General features: G+C 43.3%; 1 protein-coding gene across 2 annotated transcripts in view; it reads right to left on the bottom strand.

Annotated features, from left to right (window-relative positions):
* b4galt2 (UDP-Gal:betaGlcNAc beta 1,4- galactosyltransferase, polypeptide 2) overlaps positions 1 to 26,916 on the bottom strand; it is a 146,474-nt gene that overhangs the window by 11,201 nt on the left and 108,357 nt on the right. For both annotated transcript variants that reach the window (XM_014190597.2, XM_045714667.1), the window contains 2 exons: positions 16,697 to 16,884; positions 7,206 to 7,328 (listed from right to left, as the gene is read on the bottom strand). In XM_014190597.2, coding sequence (XP_014046072.1) covers positions 7,206 to 7,328; positions 16,697 to 16,884 — 311 coding nt within the window. The remainder of the gene's footprint in view (positions 1 to 7,205; positions 7,329 to 16,696; positions 16,885 to 26,916) is intronic.

Below are 26,916 nucleotides of genomic sequence, written 5' to 3'. Positions count from 1 at the left end.
TAACATGTTCCGGGAACATCCTTCACCAGAAACCTTGATTGATTGTAGGATGTGAATGTATTGTAGGATGTGAATGTATTGTAGGATGTGAATGTATTGTAGGATGTAGTGTCCGTGACCTGAGATGTACTGTATGAGACAACATGGGTGTCTGACAGGTTTCTTTGTCATCATTTAATGTTCTGTTTGGTCATACGCCATGGGACTCCACGTGGTGCTGCTGCGCCCTTCCAACCATTAGCCTGACTTCTTTCCTCCATGTTTTAACATCCTGCTGTCTCAGCCCAGCGAGCACACAAAATTGGCTCAATCGTATTGAACAGCGTTGTGTGCCAAGGATCTGTGGGCGCTTTCATTCCGAAACAGATTCCTTGAACTCCATCAAACCTTTTGAAACCAATCAGAGGGGGGAATGATGAAGAGAGAGTATTGAGCGATATAATATAATAATATAAACAAAAGCATTTCTGGAAGAAACAAGAGAGGGAAAAAATCCAGTCTTTGACCTTGCACAACAAAACTCTGAAGATTATTTTCAGATGTGTTGTTCATTCCTCTTAGGCACAATGAAATAAGATTATCGTTGTTGAAGAGTAAGATATCTGTTGTCCTAGATTTACATTGCCCTTGGTAACAAAGTAGTATGCAGGCTCAGAGAAAGGAGGAGAAACAGAAGTATGATTACATTGTCAGTTTTGTGTATGGTTGACAGTGGAGGCTGCTGAGGGGAGGACAGCTCATAATGGCTGGAATGGAGTGTAACGGAAGGAATAGAGCGAATAGAATGGTATTGAAAACATGAAAACCATGTGTTTGATACTATTCCCTTCACTCCCTTCTGCCCATTATTATAAGCAGTCCTCCCCTCAGCAGCCTCCACTGCTGCAAAATGGTTGCTCTCTCGCAGTGCATACAGTACATACACTGCAATGCTTGTCCCTTCGTTGACTTCCTTACTATTCTCACATTGCCACTGATACCATTCACTCTCTATGTAGCTGTTAAATATTACAACAAACAATTAACAAGAAATCATTGTTTTCCTGAGGCCCAGTGGTAGTATTGATATAACTGTCTGGACAGCTAATTTGGCCTCGCGTGCCCTTTTGATTGGATTAAGAATGTCTCAATCTTTTTTTCATTTTCTCAACAGTCTTTCTTAATTGCATTAGACTCTTGGAGTCGAGGGGAATTGGAATCTGCGGCATCCCCTCATTTCACTCTGTCAGAGCCGAAATGAGAGGGGTGCTGCTGAGAAAGAAGCCAGTGGGGAGAGACGAGGAGATGAGAGGAGCGAAGCTGAAATCGCTCATGTTGGATTGAGAGTGTGTTTGCACTGTCTGTGATGGTCTTGCTGACTGCGGTGGTTCTATCTCTCTGCTGCCTGCCAACTCTCTGTCCACTCCCTCCTGTCTCCCTCTAATTAGAAATAGCCACACGAGGGCAATAGAGAAATGAGAGTCCTGCCAGGGCTGGCATTTTTCTCCTCTATCTCCCTCCCTCTATTACAGACAGACCAAATGTAGACTTAATAGTCTGCCCATGTTTAAAATAGAAAATATCACAATTTGAAATAGGCTATGACTTGGGATTGTATATTTCTTGAGTAATCTTCCTTGAAATTGTCTCTCCTCTATCTGTCTGTTGGCATCAGTATCAGCTAGGTGTATATTTAGGTCAGGAGAGCCTGTCTGTCACCAGAGACAGTCAGTCACCTAGCTTAGTTTTAGAAGTAAATATGAGGGAACTAACTGTCCCTCCAGGGCCTTGTGTTTCACTGCACAGATGCTGACAGTCAAGAATTTGCCCATCCAAGACACTGGATGGATCTGCTACTCTTCAGTTGTACGTACATGCCCAGGAGGGGTGACAAAGACAGAGCTTTTTAAGTTTCCTTCCATTCCGGTTGCTGGTCTCAGGGTGAATGGGCTCTAAGGGAAGCAGGGAAAACAGTGTCATCTATCTGTTTCTCCACTACTGCCAACATCACCTCCAGCTATTTCCGTCTACCCTTCCGTCCTTCACTCAATGAAACTGTATAGTGAGGACCTTCAACAAAGTTCAAGGTAGCCCATCAAAAAAGGCTTGAAAATCACCACTTTTTCCCTCTTTAACTGTTTATTTGGGTGGAGGGGTAAATCAACCCAGACATATTTATGAAGAGGTACGATTGTTAAAAAGGGGTCATCGTTGTTGGAGAAGTTGGCACTGTCTGTAACATGAGTTATTCCCTCCAAGCAAATCATAAGGGATTTTTCCCAGCAGGTTCTGACAGCATGGCACAGAACCAAAACCACTACAATAAATGAGGAACTCCCCACACTATTTTGTTGTCCTGCTTGCAACCTTAAATCAATTATGCAGTTCACACAAGCTTGTGTGTGCACTATCGCACCTCACCACTAATAGTGCTATACTACCACTGCAGTTACAGTATAGCCTATGCAACTAACCAAGATATGATGTTAAAAAAACATAAAATGCAAATATCACAAAATACACTTTGAACTCTTAACATATTCTAGAGCAGAGTGCATCATGATTCATGAAAAAAAAAATCCTGTTTAGTCTCCAGTCCTTACTGCTCTAAGGAGAGATTCTTGGTGACTGTCCTCTTCTGAACTACAGTGTGTCAACACACTACTCCCCTTAATCACTCTAATCCCAGTAAGCCTCCCTCTCATTGCTGGAAGATCTGTTGTGTTACATCACAATGTATGTGAGGCATCAGCTATTATTACCATCTGGGATTGTGTGGCCAGTCTGCCAGTGCTAGGCCTGCTGAACCCACTGAATCGTACAGTCATTAAAGGAAACACTCTCTCGCTCTTTCTCTCTCTACAAGTCATAGGTTAGCCTACATAGAGGATGTGATTTTAACACTAGAAAAGCCTGGCCTCGAGCCATCCCGTTCTGAGCCAATGACCAGTCATTTTGACTGCAACATTCTAACAGTCTAATAAATACATGTATGTTATGAGAAAAATAATTTATGAAGGTCCTGGTGAACATTAGAATATGAAGAAAAAAAACATATTTAAAAGAACACAACAGAATTTTCATTAGTTTATGTTATTGTAGGCCATGGATCATTAACTAGATTCAGCGGCGGGCCGATTTGTTTCTTGAGCGGATGGTCGGGGGGCCTGGAACATAATCACAAATAATTTCTACACTGCAAATTGACCGCAAGAAGCCCAAACAGATATAATATTTGACTAAGACATAACCACATTCAAGTGTTAAATCCATCACAAAGAAACTATTATAATTTTGGCAGGTCTTAAGAAACATTATGGAACTAAGAAAATGTATTTCAAAAGAACAGAATAGCATATTTTAAGTTGTTTTATGTTATTAGTCTTTGATTAGTAGCCTGGGCTATATGCTGCCGCATGCTCACGTGTGGAGTGCATCGAACAGCTGTTATTCTTGGAAAAAGTAACATTTTTAAATAGAACTCATCTCTTCAATTTTATATTTGGCAAAGGTAAGTGTTTTGGAAACCTCGGAATCTGATCTTTCTCTCCAAGGTCATTATAGTTTTATTTTTTTATACTCATTTTTATTTCTATTCGATTTTATTTGGAATTTCGTTTCGTTTCAATTAGTTTTCAGACTTGATTTGGTAGCTTTTATTTAGATTCAGTTGTATAAAAAATAATTATAATTAGTTTCAATATGATTTAGTTTCAGTTTTAGTCTTAGCGACAGAAATCATGAGTGGGCCAAGCTAGAAGCAGTTTGTGTTGCATAGTTGTCGGTGTGTTTGTTATGTCAATTCTTGCAACAGTAATAATAAGGTGATGGGTCAGGTCATAGGTTAAGTTAGGTTTAAAGTGGCAATCAGCAGTTGCTACATCCATTTTTGGACGTATAAATGAATGATATGTACCCATTGATTCTTGAAGAATATAACTTATAAATTATTTCATGAGCGTAGTTCATGTGTCGTTCCCCATCAGAACCCAAAATATAAGCATGTTTTACTCCAATGTTTGTAAAAAAAAAAAAAGTAAATGGACACTGTAAAGCGTCAAAACATGGGGCTCTACTCAATCTATATTGCTGAAGCATTACAGATGGCACGATAGAAATGTAATTTCCGATTGAGCCGACATATGCAGCGTTTACCGTGAATTCAGTCTACGAACATTGCCTTTAAATTTCAATCATGCTGCGACGCTGAACTTCCGCGATATGGATTGAATACAGCCCATGGTAAAAAAAAAAAAAAAATCGTAGATGGTTAGTCCTTGCAACAATACTGCTGTCTATGATTTATTAGAGTGGTTACATATTTTTTTACATTTTATTCAACCTTTATTTAACTAGGCAAGTCAGTTAAGAACAAATTCTTATTTACAATGATGGCCTACCAAAAGGCCTCCTGCGGGTATGGGGCCTGGGATTAAAAATAAATAAAATAAATACAAATATATGAAAAAACACACATCACAACAAGAGAGACACCACATTTTTACAGCCCCATCCCTCAGCTTTTACAGAAACAGTGGCAGGGATTACACTTTGTTATTGTTTCAATTGTTGATTGGCCCTTTCAATTACAAACTCATTCTCAATGTGGCTTGTATTTAAAAGGAATAGCGCTGACTCTGGTGCAATAAATATGATGGAAGGAAACACTATCTCGCCCATGTTTACACCTCTCCAATGCTTTTTCACCTCAGTAAGACATGTAAGAAGATTCAAGTTAGCTACCTAGCCGATACTTCACCTGTTAGCTAGTGATAGTAATGTAGACACGTATATTCCATACCTTGGAGCATCGTAAGCTAGGCAAGCAAACCGTCTGTCTTGAGAAACTAATAGTGACGCATAAACTAGCCCTATTTGTAACATCGCCATCTCCTGGCATTATTTACCCACCAGATTCAGTAGCTTGAAAACCCCCCAAAAGCTTTAAAACCCCATTACATTTTTGGCCAAAGTTAAAAATCTAAAAACTAAAACTGAACATAATTCATGATGGTTTTATTGAATTTTTGTTTGGTTTGGAGTCAAAGATAATAGTTTCAGTATAGTTTTAGTTTATCAAACTGTTTTTTTATTATTTTATTTTATTTGACTAAATATATTTTTTATAATTAGTTTCTGTTTTAGTTTCAGTTTACTATAATAACCTTGTTTCTCACTTTCTCTATATAGAAATAAAATGTCTTACCTGCTTGTAGGAGGATTTTAAATTGTCACTTTTTGGCGCTCCGTTTCCCTGCCTCTGTGCAATTCCAAGCTGCACTGGACCATCTCTTCAATTTGACAATTGATAATATTGTCACCCATCAGACTACTGTCAATTCCATCTTGTCTTTAGGCTAATTCTATTGTTATACTGTATGTGCGAAATTAGTTTCAATATGGTTAAGATGTAGTTTTGATGGACCATCAGCTAACTGCCGGTGGATGAGGGGCAGGGGGACACACATCCTCTTAAAACTGCTTTTAATACAAATTCTGTCCGGAATATCAAAATTATAACAACATACGTGTGTTAAATAGACTTATTAAGGAAAAGTCAAGGGTGGAGGGGCGCATGATTTTCCCATTTTAAATTCATATGCAATCAAAATGACTGCCTCAGTGCTTCTAGTGTTAGAGGGAAGAGTGCTGTCACTGACATTCCTTCACTCCGGCACCCATGGACCTCCGATCAACAGACTGTGGGCATGGGCACTGAACAGGGACATGGACTCCCACGTGCTGTGATTGTGTTGGCAGGCCACAATTTGGGCGAAGATGCCGTGTATTGTTGCAGCGAACCCAGGGGAAGGAGCCAGCGGAACAAGAGCAAGAGAGACACTAGCAACAGACCCCATCACTCACACATCACCATCTCCCTGGGTGCCTGGGGAAGAGACCTTCACCACCACCCCAGTCACAGACCAGTTCGAGACTGCATCCCAAATGGCACCCTATTCCCTATATAGTGGACTACTTTTGACCAGAGCCCTATGTGCCCTGGTCAAAAGTAATGCACGACGTGTATAGGAAATAGGTTGCCATTTGGGCCGCAGCCGGAGTCTGCATGCTAGCCTAACACCAGGCAGCATCACCATCAGTACCTGCCTGGCCATGAGATCCAGTGTATATTCAGGGGCATTTCAAATTGCTTTATATAAAACGGCTTTAAAACAAGTGCGCCTTGAAAAGGTTCTGGATTTCAATGAAAGACAACCTTCATGCTCTTTTTATATGCTTATTTTGGTGTCTACAACGTTGCCTTTAGCCTTTCACACTCATGTATTGGGTGCAGCATGGGGTAGGATAATATCCCAGCGCATTTCACATCATCTACTGGAAGAAATTGGTCTGTTGAAGGAAGCATCTCTGGGGAAATCTTAATGGATCAACTCTACTGCAGCTACCATCAAGCTATGAAAGTTTTTACTCCCCCAACATCCTCCCTCCAATCATGTCTTCTCTTCAGATGCGAGGGCTTGGGGCAGACACACACAAAGAAAGATTCCTTTTATCGCATAATGCACATCCTGCCAGGCTCTATCTGTGATGCAGTAATCCCCCGTATACCGTCCCACGGAAAGGGGCCAATTCCAAACACTCTATTTACCTATTTTGTGTTTTGTGTTATCACTTGGGGAACAGAGTTGGGTTCGTAGATGGAATGGTGGAAGTCACATATCTCGCGAGCTAGAGGGAAGATGATAGATAAAATGAAAGAGCGATCTATTCTCCTCTAAAACAAGTGCCAGTAAAATGAGAAGCTGCTGCTCTATCGTTTGACAAAAACGTATACTTTGAAATCAGGACCGTCTGCAAGCAGCACTGAGAGATAACGTGGTCGGGATGAACAATGACTTTCTGTCTTGAAATTCAAGAAAAAAATCTTCTTCAATGATAAAGTCAAATGACAGGCCAAGCATACATTTTGCGTTTAACAGGACATGTAGCTGTGCCCACTTCACTCTTGTAATATATAATCTGTGCCTTTAAAATGTTATCAGCATTAAATAATTCAAAGCTTCTAAAGTACAGGCACTTTGTAGCAATGACTAATACTGGCGCAATGACCTTGGTAGTATAGTTTTTCTGCCTAATATACAAACTACTGAATCAGCTACATGTATAATTGAAATGTCAAATAAAATGGCTGCATTCATTTTCTGGTATGGTGCTGGGATTGATGGGAGTTTTTATAAATGTATTTTTCTGCCCTGCAGTCTTACCTGTTATAGATGTCGTCATCTTCTCCTCCCCAGCCCCAGTACTCGTTGGGGAATCCATTGATCTTGAGAAACTGTTTTTTGCTCAGTCCGGAAACCCCGCCAAAGTACCCCGCATAAGGAAGCCTGCAAGAGAAAAGAACTGTCAAAGAATTGAGGCAGTTGTCAGTTTTGAATTTCACGACAAATCCTGGCATTTCAAAACAACAAGCTTGTCAAATATGGATACTCTACTATATTGCATTCAAGACAAGTGAAAATTAGAACAAGACATGTATTCATGCATTTCATGTGCATAGTGTAACAATGGAACAGTATAAACAAAATACAGTACATTAACAATGTATTGCTTCTACAGCTACCTCAGATAGCTTTTTTTTAAGAAGTTGTAAACAATCGCAGGATGTGAAGCACTTATTTACGCACATGACTTAAAGCTAACAATATATTGGGAAAGGTAGAAAGAGACTCAATCCCCTATGGGCCCTGGTCAAAAGTAGTGCACTCTATAAGGAATACGGTTCCATTTTGGACACACAAGCCTTTCTACAGAGCCCTTCTACAGAGCCCCACTGTAATGTTCCAGTACAGTGCTGAAGGTTAGCAGTGGCATGTCGGGTCCCTGAAGTCTGCCTCAGGCCAGTGGTGATTGGTGTGCGACAGGCAGCTTCATGTTTAAAGACGACAAGCACAACACTAATGAGGCCATCTGCTTTAGCAGCAGCCTTCACACAAACAGTGTGGAGAGAGAATCCTTCTGTTTGTTTGTGTGTGTGTGTGTGTGTGTGTGTGTGTGTGTGTGTGTGTGTGTGTGTGTGTGTGTGTGTGTGTGTGTGTGTGTGTGTGTGTGTGTGTGTGTGTGTGTGTGTGTGTGTGTGTGTGTGTGTGTGTGTGTGTGTGTGTGTATGCATGTACACTACCATTCAAAAGTTTGGGGTCACTTAGAAATGTCCTTGTTTTTGAAAGAAAAGCACATTTTTGTCTATTAAAATAACATAAATTGATCATAAATACAGTGTAGTCATTGTTAATATTGTAAATGACTACTGTAGCTGGAAACAGCTGATTTTTAATGGAATATCTACATAGGCGTACATAGGCCTATTATCAGCAACCATCACTCCTGTGTTCCAATGGCACGTTGTGTTAGCTAATCCAAGTTTATCATTTTAAAAGGCTAATTGATCATTAGAAAACCCTTTTGCAATTATGTTAGCACAGCTGAAAACTGTTGTGTTGATTAAAGAAGCAATAAAACTGGCCTTCTTTAGATTAGTTGAGTATCTGAAGCATCAGCATTTGTGGGTTTGATTACAGTCTCAAAATGGGTAGAAACAAAGACTTTCTTCTGAAACTCATCAGTCTATTCTTGTTCTGAGAAATGAAGGCTATTCCATGCGAGAAATTTCCAAGAAACCGAAGATCTGGTATAATGCTATGTACTACTCCCTTCACAGAACAGCGCAAACTGGCCCTAACCACAATAGAAAGAGGAGTGGGAGGCCCCGGTGCACAACTGAGCAAGAGGACAAGTACATTAGAGAGTCTAGTTTGAGAAACAGACGCCTCACAAGAGGCTATATACAGGGGGTACCGGTACCGAGTTAATGTGCGGGAATACAGGTTAGTCGTGGTAATCTGTACATGTAGGTAGGGGTAAAATGACTATGCATAGATAATAAACAGCGAGTAGCAACAGTATAAAAACAAAAGGGGTGGGGGGGGGGGTCAATGCAAATAGTCTGAGTGGCCATTTGATTCATTGTTCAGCAGTCTTATGGCTTGGGGGTAGAAGCTGTTAAGTAGCCTTTTGGACCTAGACTTGACGCTTCGGTACCGCTCGCTGTGCAGTAGCAGAGAGAACAGTCTATGACTTGGGTGACTGGAGTCTTTGACAATTTTTTGGGTCTTCCTCGGACACCACCTAGTATATAGCTCCTGGATGGCAGGAAGCTTGGCCCCAGTGATGTACTGGGCTATAAGCACTACCCTCTGTAGCACCTTACGGTCGGATGCCGACCAGTTGACATACCAGGCGGTGATGCAACCGGTCAGAATGCGCTCAATGGTGCAGCTGTCAAACTTTTTGAGGATCTGGGCAGGTCGTGGCTGGGTTTCCCTTTGTAGTCTGTAATAATTTGCAAGCCCTGCCACATCCGACGAGCATCAGAGCCGGTGTAGTAGGATTCAATCTTAGTCCTGTATTGATGCTTTGCTTCTTTGATGGTTTGTCTGAGGGCATAGCAGGATTTCTTATAAGCGTCCGGATTAGTGTTCCGCTCTTTGAAAGCGGCAGCTCTAGCCTTTAGCTCGGTTGCCTGTAATCCATGGCTTCTGGTTGGGATATGTATGCACGGTCACTGTGGGGACGACATCGTCAATGCACTTATTGATGAAGCCGGTGACTGAAGTGGTATCCTCCTCAAAGCCATTGAATGAATCCCAGAACATATTCCAATCTGTGCTAGCAAAACAGTTCTGTAGCGTAGCATCTGCGTCATCTGACCACTTAAGTATTGAGCGAGTGACAGGTACTTCCTGCTCTAGTTTTTGCTTGTAAGCAGGAATTAGGAGGATAGAATTATGGTCAGATTTTCCAAATAGAGTACGAAGGAGAGCTTTGTATGCGTCTCTGTGTGTGGAGTAAAGGTGGTCTAGAGTTTTTTCCCCTCTGGTTACACATGTGACCTGCTGGTAGAAATGAGGTATCTGGAAATGTGCATGTACATTGTTGCCCATCTACTGTTGCTAGCCCCAAATCGACTTCACTGATTTCTGCTCTCGTAAAAGCCTGGGTTTTCTGAACGTTAACACTAGAAGCTTATTACCTAAAATGGATTAATTGAAAGTGTGGGTTCACAGCTCAAATCCAGATGTGTTGGTCATTACAGAGACGTGGTTAAGGAAGAGTGTTTTGAATACTGATGCTAACCTTTCTGGTTATAACCTTTTTTGGCAAGACAGATCTTCCAAAGGTGGGGGAGTGGCTATCTTTACCAAGGATCACCTTCAGTGCTCGATTGTCTCCACCGAGTCTGTCCCCAAACACTTTGATTTGCTGGTTTTAAGCATTAAACTTTCAAATAGCTCTTTGTTGACTGTTGCTGGGTGCTATTGTCCTTCATCAGTACCGGCCTGTACCCTACTTGCCCTAAGCTCTCTCCTGGCCCCTTACACTAAGTCTGAATTTGTCCTGCTAGGTGACCTAAACTGGGATATGCTTAAAGTCCTAAAGCAATGGGACTCCCTAAATCTTTCTCAGATTATTACCAATCCCACATGGTATGACTCTAAACACCCAGAAAAGGCTACTCTCCGTGATGTTATCCTCACAAATAATCCTGATAGGTATCAGTCTGGTATTTTCTGTAATGACCTTAGTGATCACTTTTACAGCCTGTGATTGAATTGGCAGCTCAGTGAAACGGCCTGTCCTGATTTGTCATAGATGCTTGGTAAAAAACTTTAATGAGCAAGCCTTCCTTCATAAAATGGCCTCTGTAAAATGGTATAGAATCAGTTTGATCCCCTCTGTCGAAGACGCTTGGACCTTTTTTGATATTTTCAGTGGTATTGTCATAACCCCAAGAAGTTCTGGTTAAAATGGTTAAAGACCTGGAGAATAAACCCTCCACAGCTACCCATGTCCCTTAATGTTGATGATGTGGTTGTTACTGAAAATAAGCACACGGCTGAGCGCTTTAATCACCACTTCATTAAGTCAGGATTCCTATTTGACTCAACCATGCCTCCTTGCGCATCCAACATTTACTCATCTCCCACCCCTTCTAGTGCGACTAGCCCTGACGCTCATCCCTCTTTCCCCCTGCTACAAAGTTTCTCTCTGCAGGTGGTCACTGAGTCCGAGGTGCTAAAGGAGCTCCTTAAACTTGACCCCAAAAAACCATCTGGGTCAGATGGTTTAGACCCTTTCTTCTTAAAGGTTGCTGCCCCTATCATCGCCAAACATATCTCTAACCTTTTTAACCGGTGTCTCCTTTCTGGGTTCCCATTGCTTGGAAGGCAGCCACAGTTCGTCCTTTATTTAAATGGGGAGATCAAGCTGATCCTAACTGTTATAAGCCTATTTCTATTTTGCCCTGTTTATCAAAAGTGTTGGAAGAACTTGTCAATAACCAACTGACTGGCTTTCTTGATGTCCATAGTATTCTCTCGGCTATGCAATCTGGTTTTTGCTCAGGTTATGGATGTGTCAATGCAACCTTAAAGGTCCTCAATGATGTCACCATTGCCCTTGATTCTAAGCAATGTTGTGCTGCTATTTTTATTGACTTGGCCAAAGCTTTTGATACGGTAGACCATTCCATTCTTGTGGGCCGGCTAATGAGTATTGGTGTCTCTAAGGGGTCTTTGGCCTGGTTTGCTAACTACCTCAAAGAGTGCAGTGTATAAAGTCAGAACATCTGCTGTCTCAGCCACTGCCTGTCACCAAGGCGTTACCCCAAGGCTCGATCCTAGGCCCCACGCTCTTCTCAATTTACATCAACAACATAGCTCAGGCAGTAGGAAGCTCTCTCATTCATTTATGTCTTATACTCAGCTGGCCCCTCCCCGGATTTTCTGTTAAACGCTCTACAACAAAGCTTTCTTAGTGTCCAACAAGCTTTCTCTGCCCTTAACCTTGTTCTGAACACCTTCAAAACAAAAGTAATTTGGTTTGTTAAGAAGAATGCCCCTCTCCCCACAGGTGTGATTACTACCTCTGAGGGTTTAGAGCTTGATATAGTCACCTCATACAAGTACTTGGGAGTATGGCTAGACGGTACACTTTCCTTCTCTCAGCACATATCAAAGCTGCAGGCTAAAGTTCAATCTAGACTTGGTTTGCTCTATTGTAATCGCTCCTCTTTCACCCCAGCTGCCAAACTAACCCTGATTCAGATGACCATCCTACCCATGCTAAATTACGGAGACGTAATTTATAGATCGGCAGGAAAGGGTGCTCTCGAGCGGCTAGATGTTCTTTACCATTCGGCCATCAGATTTGCCACCAATGCTCCTTATAGGACACATCACTGCAATCTATACTCCTCTGTAAACTGGTCATCTCTGTATACCCATTGCAAGACCCACTGGTTGATGCTTATTTATAGGCCTCACTCCCCCCCATCTGAGATATCTACTGCATCCCTCATCCTCCACCCATTCTGCCAGTCACATTCTGTCCCCAAAGCAGAGACATCCCTGGGTCGCTCCTCTTTTCAGTTTGCTGCAGCTAGCGACTGGAATGAGCTGCAACAAACACTCAAACTGAACAGTTTTATCTGTCACGTCCTGACCAGTAGAGGGTGTAGTTGGGTCAGCCCGTGGCAGAAGGGAGTGAGTGTTTTATTGTTTCATTTAAATTTGGCCGTGTGACTTCCAATCAAGCACAGCTGTAGAGGGTTGTGGTTGATTGGGAGTCACACATAAGTTGCCTACGTTTCCGTTGTGTGGTGTGGGTAATTGTTCTTGTCACTGTTGTTGCACCTGACAGGACTGTGTTGGCTGTCAGTTTTGTTGTTTTGTGAATTGTATGGTGTTCGTAACATTAAAAATGACGAACCCTAACTCCGCCGCATTTTGGTCCACTTCTTCCGTAGACAGCCGTTACAGAATTACCCACCAAACCAGGACCAAGCGGCGGAAGAGGAAGGAGCAGCAGGACTACTGCGTTATGGACAAATGGACGTGGGAACAGATCCTGGACGGAGAGGGACCATGGACTCAGGCTGGGGATTATCGCCTCCCGCAGTGGGAGATTGAAGCGGCGAGAGCGGAGAGGCGATACTACGAGGAGAGAGAGCGCAACGAGCGCGAGAGGCAGCCCCAGGAATTTTTTTTGGGGGGGCACACGGGACAGTCGGTGGAGCTGAGGTCGGAACCAGAGCCAGTCGGGATGACATTGGAGGTGAGCGAGGGTTATGAGACAGAGACTGTGACGGGGTTAATGGGAAAATTAGGAGAGAGAGAGATGAGAGAGCTGCTAGTGTGGTGCATAAAGTACGGCATTCGCCCTAATGAGCGTGTCGTGGGTATGATGTCACCTGAGGCAGCTCTCCATACTCGTCCTGAGGTGCGTGCTGGTTGTCTGGTAAAGACTGTGCCTGCGCCCAGAAACAGGCCTCCTGCATGTCTTCCCAGCCCTGCACATCCTGTACCTACGCCCAGAACCAAGCCTCCTGCATGTCTTCCCATCCTGGTCAAGCCCGTGCCTCCTCCACGGACCAGTACTCCAGTGGGTCTCCCTATCCTGGTCAAGCCGTGCCTCCTCCACGGACCAGTCCTCTAGTGGGTCTCCCTATCCTGGTCAAGCCCGTGTCTCCTCCATGGACCAGTCCTCCAGTGGATCTCCCTATCCTGGTCAAGCCCGTGTCTCCTCCATGGACCAGTCCTCCAGTGGATCTCCCTATCCTGGTCAAGCCCATGTCTCCTCCACGGACCGGTCCTCCAGTGGGTCTCTCCACCCTGGTCTCTCCTGTGCCACCTCCTCAAACCAGGCCTCCAGCGGGCCTTCCCAGACTGGTGAGTCCAGGGCCTGCGCCCAGAGCCAGGCCTCCGTTATGTCTCCCCAGCCTGGTGAATCCTGAGTCGTAGCTGCCCGCCAGTCAACAGTCGTCGGAGCTGCCCGCCAGTCAACAGTCGTCGGAGCTGCCCGCCAGTCAACAGTCGTCGGAGCTGCCCGCCAGTCAACAGTCGTCGGAGCTGCCCGCCAGTCAACAGTCGTCGGAGCTGCCCGCCAGTCAACAGTCGTCGGAGCTGCCCGCCAGTCAACAGTCGTCTGAACTGCCAGAGTGGCCGGACTGCCCTGTTCTGCCAGAGTGGCCGGACTGCCCTGTTCTGCCAGAGTGGCCGGACTGCCCTGTTCTGCCAGAGTGGCCGGACTGCCCTGTTCTGCCAGAGTGGCCGGACTGCCCTGTTCTGCCAGAGTGGCCGGACTGCCTTCCGGCCCTGTTCTGCCAGAGTGGCCGGACTGCCTTCCGGCCCACCCCGAGTGGCCCGCATGCCTTCCGGCCCAGCCCGAGTGGCCCGCATGCCTTCCGGCCCAGCCCGAGTGGCCCGCATGCCTTCCGGCCCAGCCCGAGTGGCCCGCATGCCTTCCGGCCCAGCCCGAGTGGCCCGCATGCCTTCCGACCCAGCCCGAGTGGTCCGTCTGCCAGGGTCAGCCCGAGTGGCCCGTCTGCCCGGCGCAGCGATCGGCGCCAACAGAGTGGGCGACGCCGAAGGTGGATGAGAATTTTCTTGTTTGCTTATGGCCTTATACAGCTCGTTGAGTGCGATCTTAGTGCCAGCATCGGTTTGTGGTGGTAAATAGACGGCTACGAAAAATAAGGATGAAAACTCTCTTGGTAGATAGTGTGGTCTACAGGTACTCTACCTCAGGCGAGCAATACCTCGAGACTACCTTAATATTGCGTACCAGCTGTTATTGACAAAAAGACACACAACCCCACCCGTCATCTTACCGGACGTAGCTGTACTGTCCTGCCAATGCACAGAAAACCCAGCCAACCATGTATTATCCGTGTTGCTCAGCCACGACTCGGTGAAACATAAGATTTTACAGTTTTTAATGTCCCGTTGGTAGGATAGTCTCGAAAGGAGCTCAGCCAGTTTATTCTCCAGTGATTGCACATTGGCTAATAGAACAGATGGTAGCGGCGGGTTACACACTCGCAGGCGAATTCTCACAAGGCACCCTGATCTCCACCCCCTGTATTTCCTTCTTTTTTTCATGTGAATGATGGGGATTTGGGCCTTGTCTGGGAGCAACATTATATCCTTTGCTTCAGACTCATTAAAGCAATAGCTTTGTCCAGTTCAAGGTGAGTAATCGCTGTTCTGATATCCAGAATCTCTTTTCGGTCATAAGAGATGGTAGCATCAACATTATGCACAAAATAAGTTACAAACAATGCAAAAAAACACACAAAACAGCACAATTTTTTAGGAGCCCGTAAAACAGCAGCCATACCCTCCAGCGCCATTCTTAAAAAAAAGATGTATATTAGCCTATAGTTGCATCATGCTGCCCATACTGTATACATTTTGATTTCTAAGTCTTTCTAGTGTTTGTATCATGCACACTAACATTGCCAAATAACTCCAAAACTAGTGTACAGGACCTGTTTCAAATGCTCCCTTTTACGCTCAACATAGCCACTTCATATGTGCATTTGCTCCGTAATGTGAAAAATATCCTTTCTATTTTATTCAGCTAAGTTCAATTATATTCTTCTTAGTATAACAAAAATAATATCATATAAAATAATCACACCGGACTGATAACATATCTTGACAGCTAAAAGAACAAGCCTACAACCTATGGCATGGCACATAGCCAGATAGCATACAGTATGCCAACTCATATTCTGTTCTTCTGTAATACATTTTCTTCATATCATAATGTTTCTTTAAACCTCCCTAAAATAAATAATGGATGTATTGTGATGGTGCATCAGTGGCTTGTATGCTTGGAGGGCTGGAGATGCTCAACATGTTTATGTTAATTAATGGTCAGTTACCGTGAGACCAGCAGTCTTTTTTTGCATAACAATGGCTGACAAACTTTCATGACCGCCACAGCCCTAGATAGGCCCCAGTTAAATGTGGGAAAAGGCTAACTTTAAGTTATCAATTTAACGTACACTGACATCAGAGTGAAGCAGTGGGTTTCAGTGTAGGGACAGGAAATGTTCAGTGGAGAGAGTTGCTGGTATTCAACCCGACATGAAATGCTTCCGTTATCAAGTGCAGGTAAAGTCATTCCTAAAAGGATACCACCATACAATATGTCCCGACTCCTGGCAATAACAAAAGTATGCTCTGTCCTGCACGTCTTTTGATAGGAAGTATAAGCATTAGACACTTGTGTCCCCGCACATTAACTCTGTACATATATCCCCTGTATATAGCTCTGCTATTGTTATTTTACTGCTGCTCTTTAATTATTTGTTATTTTTATCTCTTACTTTTTTTTAGGTATTTTCTTAAAACTGCATTGTTGGTTAAGGGCTTGTAAGTAAGCATTTCACTGTAAGGCCTGTTGTATTCGGCGCATGTGACAAATACAATTTGATTTGATTAGAAAGTGATTGGATTGGGTTGCCCTTTGGCCCATACACAAAGACAAAACATTTAACATCACAGTGCAATAGGCAAGTTGTCTGGAATCCAACAAAAGGCAAAGTGAAAGTTCATTTCAAACTCAGTCAAAAGAACTGGAGACAGTACTTTTGCTTTTACTTTTGGTGAATTTTGCCATTATATTCAGCAAAACAGGTTCCATCATCCTGTAAAAATCATGTGTGCAGTCCCAAAACAATATCTTCAAACTTTTATATAAGAACTATCCATTTAAAAGCATCCACATTACCAAATCAGTAAACATAAGATGCTAGGAGTTTGGAGAATATAGGCTTGAAAAACGAACAACAGATTTCATTCAGAGTAAATATACGTGTGAGTGACAGTACATAATACAGTTGACTTACCTGAAGCCAAACTTGTCCATAGCGATGGCAAAGTGTCGTGGCTGGTCGTAACAGTGGTAGAGGTTACGGTCGTCCATAGGGATGAGGTCCACATCGCTGAAGATGAAGCAGTCGTACTCTGCATCCTTCAGGGCCTCAGTGTAGCCCACATTCAGGAGCTTGGCTCTGTTGAAGGTGTCCTCACCAAGCTGCAAGATAACATAGAAAAAACATTGGTCAGAAACTGATGGACATACTGAGATCTACTGTAGAGGGATTAAGTTACATTTGCCATAGTTCAAGCAAAAATGTCATATTTGATAGACTTAACATATCGGGTTCTGTAGGTGGTATTTGCAAGCCTAAATGGCAAGCTTGTGTTGATGTAACTCTCAGATCATTGTCAATATGCTGTGTTTATGCACACAAAGAAACATGTTGTAAAGAACCCCACAGGAAGAATGGCCCACATCAGATATCCGACAACTAAGATTAAACTATGCTATGTAAAAAATACTGCATCACAACTTGCTTCCCTTATTTTGATAACAGAACCAATCACAGTGCCTCAGGTAAAGTAACGTATCAGTTTTAACATTTGAACTCATAACGTATTTCAACTCGTAATTCCTTGTAATCCTGTAATACCTGAAATTCAACCAAATAATACACAGGTAAAATGTTAAGGTTAGTTGCGTAACCCCTGTTCTCTGATAATAGAGTGAGGTATCTCACAATGGGAATTAGCTGGATAAGCAAACAGCGTCTGTCGTAGACAGACAAATCTTGTGGAAAAGGAGGGGGGACCCTGCTCAATATAGGCAGAGAGGAAGAGGCTAAGCGAGAGGTTTTACTCCGCCAAAAACTGTCCATGAAAATGTTTTTTGTATGAAGGTCAATGAGAGTGTCGAATTTGGTCAACATTTTTTATTGGTAATTTGCTACGTGAGGTTTATTTGGTTGAATAGAAGTTGCATAATGCTTAGGTTGTTAACGAATACACTGATATAAGTGGACGCATGTAGCATTTCGGCAACTTGTATTTTTTTAAAATTATATCAGAGATGTGCCTGTTTTCATTAAGATAAGAGGACTCATCATGGATACAACACGTTTTAGCATGGACATTGACATTGAGGGCTTCCACCATTTTAAAGTGGTCAACTGGGTGGGGATTCCTATGAGTTGGGAGCAATCAGCCAATGAAGAAGAATACAATTGTCTACTTTAAAATCGAGAGTCTCAATGGCACTATAATGGCACAGATACAAAGAGGAGTCCTCTATCTATCTCTATGGCCTGTTGTTCACACGTATGTCTGCCCTCTCATTGGCTAGAATGGTCCCACCTGATCTCGCCCCTTCCCGTCTGCCTTCATCTTTGAGGACATGTAATTCCATTGTTAGAGCGAGTGGTCACTTGACTATATTGTCAATATAAAAGACAATCTTTGATATAAGGCTCCAGGGGCCCGCACTCTGGTCATTCATGTCTCTCTTCCTTGAGGTCTTGCGAGCACTCTATTGTACTACTTTAGTACAATATAAGTGAATTTACCCCCAAAATACCCCCCCCCCCAAAAAGTGACATTATGTACGGCCGCCTCATAAAACATTTGCCAAAATGCAAATGAGTATAGACACATTTAAAAAATGTAGCTTGACTGTCCAAATAAATACGGAGGGGAGTGTACATTGGCTTTATGCAAATCTTTGTAAAAATTTTATTAGCTGTAGCTTTTCTTCTTTATCCGAAAAACATACTGTACATCATTAAAAAGTAGGAGACTAAAACAATCTGTTTCAAAAAGTTTCTCATTCCACTTCCTGCCGGGGAGATGATGCAATGACTATCTTCTGCAGCCTCTGGTTCCAATCAATACTTATGTTAATTTGAATATTTTCAAAGGCACAAAGAAGAGAACATTAGAGACTTCAATATGTGGCTTTATCAGACCGACGAAGACAGATAAGGTAATACATCTATAAAAAAAACAAATTGCCTTTTTTCTCTCCAGTTGGTGAGCTCATTAAACATTATTGGAGTCATTTTTATTGCTTTAATAAGATGTGTTCCCCCTGAACCATCAGGCATCGCTAGCAAATGGAGCTGTACATCTTGTGTAATCACACGGCTGAGAAGAAAGTTCACATCCATAATATGATGACAACTACATACCCACCATTACGCTACCTCAGAATAAGAGAGCTGTTGTTAGGATAAGGAGACATGGGTTTCAAACAGATGGTTTGAGAAGTTGAATGGGACCTGCTAATTAAGCGGTCTCATCCATCAGCACAACAGAAATTGGCAGACATTATTCTGGGTTATTCTTGAAATATTCATCCTCCATGCCTCTCAGCTTCAGGATGGAAAAGATTTTGACGTTAGGCTAATTATTGTTTAACCTGATATGGATAGGGGGCAGTATTTTCACGGCCGGATGAAAAAACGTACCCGATTTAAACTGGTTACTACTGTTGCCCAGAAACGAGAATATGCATATTATTAGTAGATTTGGATAGAAAACACTCTGAAGTCTCTAAAACTGTTTGAATGGTGTCTGTGAGTATAACAGAACTCATATGGCAGGCAAAAACCTGAGAAAAATTCAACCAGGAAGTGTAGGATCTGAGAAATGTAGTTCTTCTTTCTAGTCCCTTTCAAAACTACACTATCTGTGCTGTTACGTTGCACTTTCTAAGGCTTCCATTGGCTGTCTAAAGCCTTCAGAAAGTGGACAGAGTATAGGAGCTCAGTTACTGAGTGGTCTTCCTGAGGACAAAGAGATTGGATATGCGCATTCCCGCGAGCACGCTGGTTTTTCTTTTCCTCCTTGAATGAATACACTATTGTCCGGTTGGAATATTATCACAATTTTACGTTAAGAATACCATAAAAATTGATTTTAAACAGCGTTTGACATGCTTCTAAGTACGGTAATGGAACGTTTTGACTTTTTGTGTCTCGAATTGCGCTCGTGTGTTACCCTTTGGATAGTGACCTGAACGCACTAACAAAACGGAGGTATTTGGACATAACCATGGATTATTTCAAACAAAAACAACATTTCTTGTGGAAGTAGCAGTCCTGGGAGTGCATTCTGACGAAGATCAGCAAAGGTAATACAATATTTCTAATATTAATTCTGAGTTTAGGTGACCCCGAAGTTGGTGGGTGTCTGAATAGCTCGCCGTGATGGCGAGCTATGTACTCAGAATATTGAAAAATGTGCTTTTGCCGAAAAGCTATTTTAAAATCTGACACAGCAATTGCATAAAGCAATTGTGTCTATAATTCTTAAAATAATTGTTATGTATTTTGTCAACGTTTATGATGAGTATTTTTGTAAATTCACCGGAAGTTTTTGGTGGGAATACATTTTCTGAACATCACGCGCCAATGTAAAAAGCTGTTTTTGGATATAAATATGAACTTGATTGAACAAAACATACATGTATTGTATAACATAATGTCCTAGGAGTGTCATCTGATGAAGATCATCAAAGGTTAGTGCTTCATTTAGCTGTGTTTTGGGTTTTATTGACATATATGCTTGCTTGGAAAATGGCTGTGTGGTTATTTTGGTCTATGTACTCTCCTAACATAATCTAATGTTTTGCTTTCGCTGTAAAGCCTTTTTGAAATCAGACAACGTGGTTGGATTCAGGAGAGGTTTATCTTTCAAATGGTGTAAAATAGTCGTATGTTTGAAAAATTGAAATTATTGGATTTTTGAGGTTTTTGTATTTCACGCCATTGGCTGTTGGCTAGGGGTTCGCTAGTGGAACGCGCTAGCGGAACGCCTAGATGTAAGAGGTTAAACTTCACCAACAGATATGTCTGCTCTATGTTGTGTTGCTAATCTACAACAAGACAGTATCCTTCCAAGGATGACGTGAAAGGATTCCATAACCACTTCCGTCATCATGAAGTGCTTTGACAGACTAGTCAAGGACCATATCACCTCCACCCTACCTGACACCCTAGACCCACTCCAATATGCTTACTGTCCCAATAGGTCCACAGACGACGCAATCGCAATCACACTGCACACTGCCCTAACCCATCTGGACAAGAGGAATGCCTATGTAAGAATGCTGTTCATCGACTACAGCTCAGCATTTAACACCATAGTACCCTCCAAACTCGTCATTAAGCTCGAGACCTTGGGTCTCGACCCCGCCCTGTGCGACTGGGTCCTGGACTTCCTGACGGGCCGCCACCAGGTGGTGAGGGTAGGAAACAACATCTCCACCCCACTGATCCTCAACACTGGGGCCCCACAAGGGTGCGTTCTCAGCCCTCTCCTGTACTCCCTGTTCACCCATGACTGTGTGGCCATGCACGCCTCCAACTCAATCATCAAGTTAACAGACTACACTACAGTGGTAGGCTTGATTACCAACAACGACGAGACGGCCTACAAGGAGGAGGTGACGGCCCTCGGAGTGTGGTGTCAGGAAAATAACCTCACACTCAATGTCAACAAAACAAAGGAGATAATCGTGGACTTCAGGAAACAGCAGAGGGAGCAGCCCCCTATCCACATCGACGGGACAGTAGTGGAGAATGTGGAAAGTGTGGTGAAGAAGGCTCAGCAGCGCCTCTTCAACCTCAGGAGGCTGAAGAACTTCGGCTTGTCACCAAAAACACAAACTTTTACAAATGCACAATCGAGAGCATCCTGTCGGGCTGTATCACCGCCTGGTACGGCAACTGCTCCACCCACAACCATACGGCTCTCCAGAGGGTAGTGAGGTCTGCACAACGCATCACCGGGGGCAAACTACCTGTCCTCCAAGACACCTACACCACTCGATGTCACAGGAAGGCCAAAGGATCATCAAGGACAACAACCACCCGAGCCACTGCCTGTTCACCCCGCTATCATCCAGAAGGCGAGGTCAGTACAGGTGCATCAAAGCGGGGACCGAGAGACTGAAAAACAGCTTCTATCTCAAGCCCATCAGACTGTTAAACAGCCATCACTAACATTGAGTGGCTGCTGCCAACATACTGACTCATCTCTAGCCACTTTAATAATGACAAAATGTATGTAATAAATGTATCACTAGCCACTTTAAACAATGCCACTTTATTTAATGTTTACATACCCTACATTACTCATCTCATATGTATATACTGTACTTTATACCATCTACTGCATCTTGCCTATGCCGTTCGGCCATCACTCATTCATATATTTTTATGTACATATTCTTATTCATTCCTTTACACTTGTATGTATAAGGTAGTTGTTGTGAAATTGTTAGGTTAGATTACTTGTTAGATATTACTGCATGGTCGGAACAAGAAGCACAAGCATTTCGCTACACTCACATTAACATCTGCTAACCATGTGTATGTGACAAATAACATTTGATTTGAACTTTCCATAATATCTTATAGTATTGCCCTGCCTGCTCCTCATAGCCCTGGCGTCTCGTCTCTCTGGCAGCTATCACAGTTCTGCCAATCTCCCTGTAAATGGCCTGTGAGAGGCAATTAACCCCATTATCTTTATCTGATAATCAACAGGATAACTCATCAGGGCTCTCCCTCTATAGCGCCACTATGTTGCCACGCCGACGCCATCCAGTCTCCCCCAGCTGGCTGACCGACCGCAGTCACACTCAGACGTACCTGGGCAGTTGCTATGGAGACAGATTAGGGGCAACGCTTAGACCCAGCACTGCCTGGCTCATCCTGAGTGATTGTATTCAGCGTTGTCGTACGGACTGCCGTGTGTCGAGTTTATCAGTCCCTAGCAGACTGACCCTATCACCCACTGCTGCTATCAACGCAGGGTGAGGGAGGCCACCAGTGAGAACTAAACTAGACTGAGGGCTGTCACCTGCTGACTGTCTGTGTGTCTGTGAGTGTGTCTGTGTAGGGAGTGTGTGTGTGTGTGTGTGTGTGTGTGTGTGTGTGTGTGTGTGTGTGTGTGTGTGTGTGTGTGAGTGGTATTGAATGCAAATTGGAGTGGTATTGAACGCATGTGTTTGATTCCATTCCGTTAACTCCATTCCAGCCATTATTATGAGTCGTCCTCCCCTCAGTAGCCTCTTGTGGTGTCTGTTTGTGTGTGTGATTGGGGGGGGTGCATGTGTGTGTGTAAGGAAACAACTGGCATAATAAGGTGAAGCATCAGATAAAATTCTGTTTTCAGATGATACCGGAGCGCCTAGTCTAAGCCATAAGACTGCTAAACAGGTAATCATATGGCTACCCGTACTATTTGCATTGACCCCCTTTTTTATGATGCTGCTACTGGCTGTTTATCATCTATGCATAGTCACTTTACACCTATGTACATATTACCTCAATTACCTCAACTAACATGCACCCCCACACATTGACTCGGTACCGGTACCCCCCTGTATATGCACAATCCATGTCTCAATTTTCTCAAGGCTTAAAATCCTTATTTAACCCATCTCCTCCCCTTCATCTACACTGATTGAAGTGATGAAGTGACATCAATAAGGGATCATAGCTTTCACCTGATCAGTCTATGTCATGGAAAGAACAGGTGTTCCTAATGCTTTGTACACTCAGTGTACAGTAGAGAAACTAGTACTACAAGTAGTATCTGGGGCATTCTAACATGAGAGTCTATATCAAATGGCTTGACATACCGTAGCATTCAAACCTCGCAGTTCATCGTACAAAACATAAAACATGCATTAAAGAGACTGTGGCTGTGTACTGTGCAGGACTGTACACTGATAAACAAGCATGCTGTAGAATTGTGTGACATGACAACATATATACAAAAACAGTATACAAAAAAATCAGAAACACCTGCTCTTTCAATGACCAGATGGATCCAGGTGAAAGCTATGATCCCTTACTGATGTCACTTGTTAAAATCCACTTCAATCAGTGTAGATGAAGGGGAGGAGACCGGTTAAAGAAGGATTTTTAAGCATGGAGACAATTGAGACATGGATTTTGTATGTGTGCCATTTAGAGGGTGAATGGGCAAGACAAAATATTTAAGTGCCTTTGAACGGGGTATGGTAGTAGGTGCCAGGCGCACCAGTTTGTGTCAAGAACTGCAACACTGCTGGGTTTTTCAAGCTCAACAGTTTCCTGTGTGTAACAAGAATGGTCCACTACCCAAATGACATCCAGCTAACTTGACACAACAGTGGGAAGCATTGTAGTCAACATGGGCCTGCATCCCTGTGGAACGCTTTTGACACCTTGTAGAGTCCATGCCCTGACGAATTTAGGCTGCTCTGAGGGCAAAAGGGGTGCAACTCAATATTAGGAAGGTATCTGTAATGTTTGGTATACTCATAGTAGGTCATACCAAATCACATTTTATTTGTCACATTGTAACGAGTGCAGGGTAGCAAGTATAGGGAGTGAGTGTATTAATAAATAAACAAACAAACCAATAAACACGAAACACAAACAACGCACCGACATGAAACAGCGTCAATAACACCTGAGGAAAGCACCAAGGGGAGATAATCAAGGAGATGATGGAGTCCAGGTGAGTGTCATGAGGCGCTGGTGCGCTTGACGATGGTGACAGGTGTGCGGGATAATCAGCAGCCTGATGACCTAGAGGCCAGAGAGGGAGTATACGTGACACACATGCACCAAATACAACAGGTGTAGACTTTACCGTAAAACACTTACTTACAAGCCCTTTCTAACGATATCAGGAAAATAAAATAAAATCGAATCTTATTTGTCACATGCGCCAAATACAACAGATGTAGACCTTACAGTGAAATGCTTACTTCAAGCCCTTAACCAACAATGCTTTAAGAATTTTTGAAAAAATGTAAAGTGTTAAGTAAAAAATAGAAAACAAAAGTAACAAATAATTAAACAGCACCAGTAAAATAACAAGCAAGGCTATATAAAGGGGTTACCGGTACAAAGTAAATGTGCGGGGACACCGGTTAGTTGAGGTAATTGAGATAATATGTACAGTGGCTTGCGTAAGTATTCATTTTTCCTATTTTGTTGCCTTACATCCTGGAATTTTAAATAATTTTTTGGGGGGGTTTGTATCATTTGATTTACACAACATGCCTACCACTTTGAAATATTTTTTATTGTGAAGCAAACAAGAAATAACACAAAAAAAACAGAAAAGTTGAGCGTGCATAACCATACCACAGATTCTCAATTGGATTGAGGTTTGGGCTTTGACTAGGCCATTCCAAGACATTTAAATGTTTCCCCTTAAATCGCTTGAGTGTTGCTTTAGCAGTATGCTTAGGGTCACTGTCCTGCTGGAAGGTGAATCTCCGTCAGAGTCTCAAATCTCTAGAAGACTGAAACAGGTTTCCATCAAGAATTTCCCTGTATTTAGCGCCATCCATCATTCCTTCAAATCTGACCAGTTTTCCAGTCCCTGCCGATGAAAAACATCCCCACAGCATGATGTTGGGGGATGGTATTCTCGGGGTGATGAGAGGTGTTGGGTTTGCGCAAGACATAGCGCTGTCCTTGATGGCCAAAAAGCTCAGTTTTAGTCTCATTTGACCAGAGTACCTTCTTCCACATGTTTGGGGAGCCTCCCACATGCCTTGGCAGGTTTGTTGTGATGCCATATTCTTTTCATTTTTTAATAATGGATGTAATGGTGCTCCGTGAGATGTTCAAAGTTTCTGATATTTTTTTATAACCCAACCCTGATCTGTACTTCTCCATAACTTTGTCCCTGACCTGTTTGGAGATCTCCTTGGTCTTCATGGTGCCGCTTGCTTGGTGGTGCCCCTTGCTTAGTGGTGTTGCAGACTCTGGGGCCTTTTGGAACAGGTGTATCTATACTGAGATCATGTGACACTTAAATAAAGTCCACATGTGTGCAATCTAACTAATTATGTGACTTCTGAAGGTAATTGGTTGCACCAGATATTATTTAGTGGCTTCATAGCAAAGGGGGTGAATACATATGCACGTACCACTTCTCCGTTTTTTATTTATTTTTATTTATTTTTTTTATTTCACTTCACCAATTTGGACTATTTTGTGTATGTCCATTACATGAAATCCAAATAAAAATCCATTGAAATTACAGGTTGTAACACAACAAAATAGGAAAAACGCCAAGGGGGATGAATACTTTTGCAAGGCACAGTAAGTAGAAAGTGACTATGCATAGATTATAAACAGAGAGTAGCAGCTGCATAAAAGAGGGGTCTGGGTAGCCCTTTGATTAGCTGTTCAGGAGTCTTATGGCTTGGGGGTAGAAGCTGTTAAGAAGCCTTTTGGACCTCGACTTGGCGCTCCGGTACCGCTTGCCGTGCGGTGACTTGGGTGGCTGGAGTCTTTGATAATTTTTAGGGCCTTCCTCTGACACCGCCTGATATAGAGGTCCTGGATGGCAGGAAGCTTGGCCCCAGTGATGTACTGGGCCGTATGCACTACCCTCTGTAGTGCCTTGCGGTCGGAGGCCGAGCAGTTGCCATACCAGGCAGTGATGCAACCAGCCAGGATGCTCTCGATGGTGCAGCTGTAGAACCTTTTGAGGATCTGAGGACCCATGCAAAATCTTTTCAGTCTCCTGAGGGGGAATAGGCGTTGTCGTGCCCTCTTCACGACTGCCTTGGTGTGTTTGGACCATAATAGTTTGTTGGTGATGTGGACACCAAGGAACTTGAAGCTCTCAACCTGTTCCACTACAGCTCCGTCGATGAGAATGGGGGCGTGCTCGGTCCTACTTTTTCTGTTGTCCACAATAATCTCCTTTGTGTTGATTACGTTGAGGGAGAGGTTGTTGTCCTGGCACCACCCGACCAGGTCTCTGACCTCCTCCCTATAGGCTGTCGCATCGTTGTCGGTGATCAGGCCTACCACTGTTGTGTCATCGGCAAACTTGATGATGGTGTTGGAGTCGTGCCTGGCCATACAGTCATGAGTGAACAGGGAGTACAGGAGGGGACTGAGCACGCACCCCTGAGGGGCCCCCGTGTTGAGAATCAGCGTGGCAAATGTGTTGTTCCCTACGCTTACCACCTGGGGGCGGCCCATCAGGAAGTCCAGGATCCAGGTTCAGAGGGAGGTGTTAAGTCCCAGGGTCCTTAAGATAGTTTTGATGGCATGTGTCACTCAGATCAGATCAGCACACATCTCTAGTCATCCAGGGAGTGACAGGACTGTCTTTCAATCCCTGTGTGGTTCTCAAATGGCCTCTGCCTACATGTCCCGCAATTACACTGAGACCAGCAGCACTCAGGCCATGGGGAACAGGTGGAAACTGCCACATC

Source organism: Salmo salar, chromosome ssa03, assembly GCF_905237065.1.
Source record: "Salmo salar chromosome ssa03, Ssal_v3.1, whole genome shotgun sequence".
In the NCBI taxonomy this organism is placed as follows: Eukaryota; Metazoa; Chordata; class Actinopteri; order Salmoniformes; family Salmonidae; genus Salmo; species Salmo salar.
Note: the sequence above shows the minus strand (reverse complement) of the source record. Positions and strands in the feature narration are given on the sequence as shown.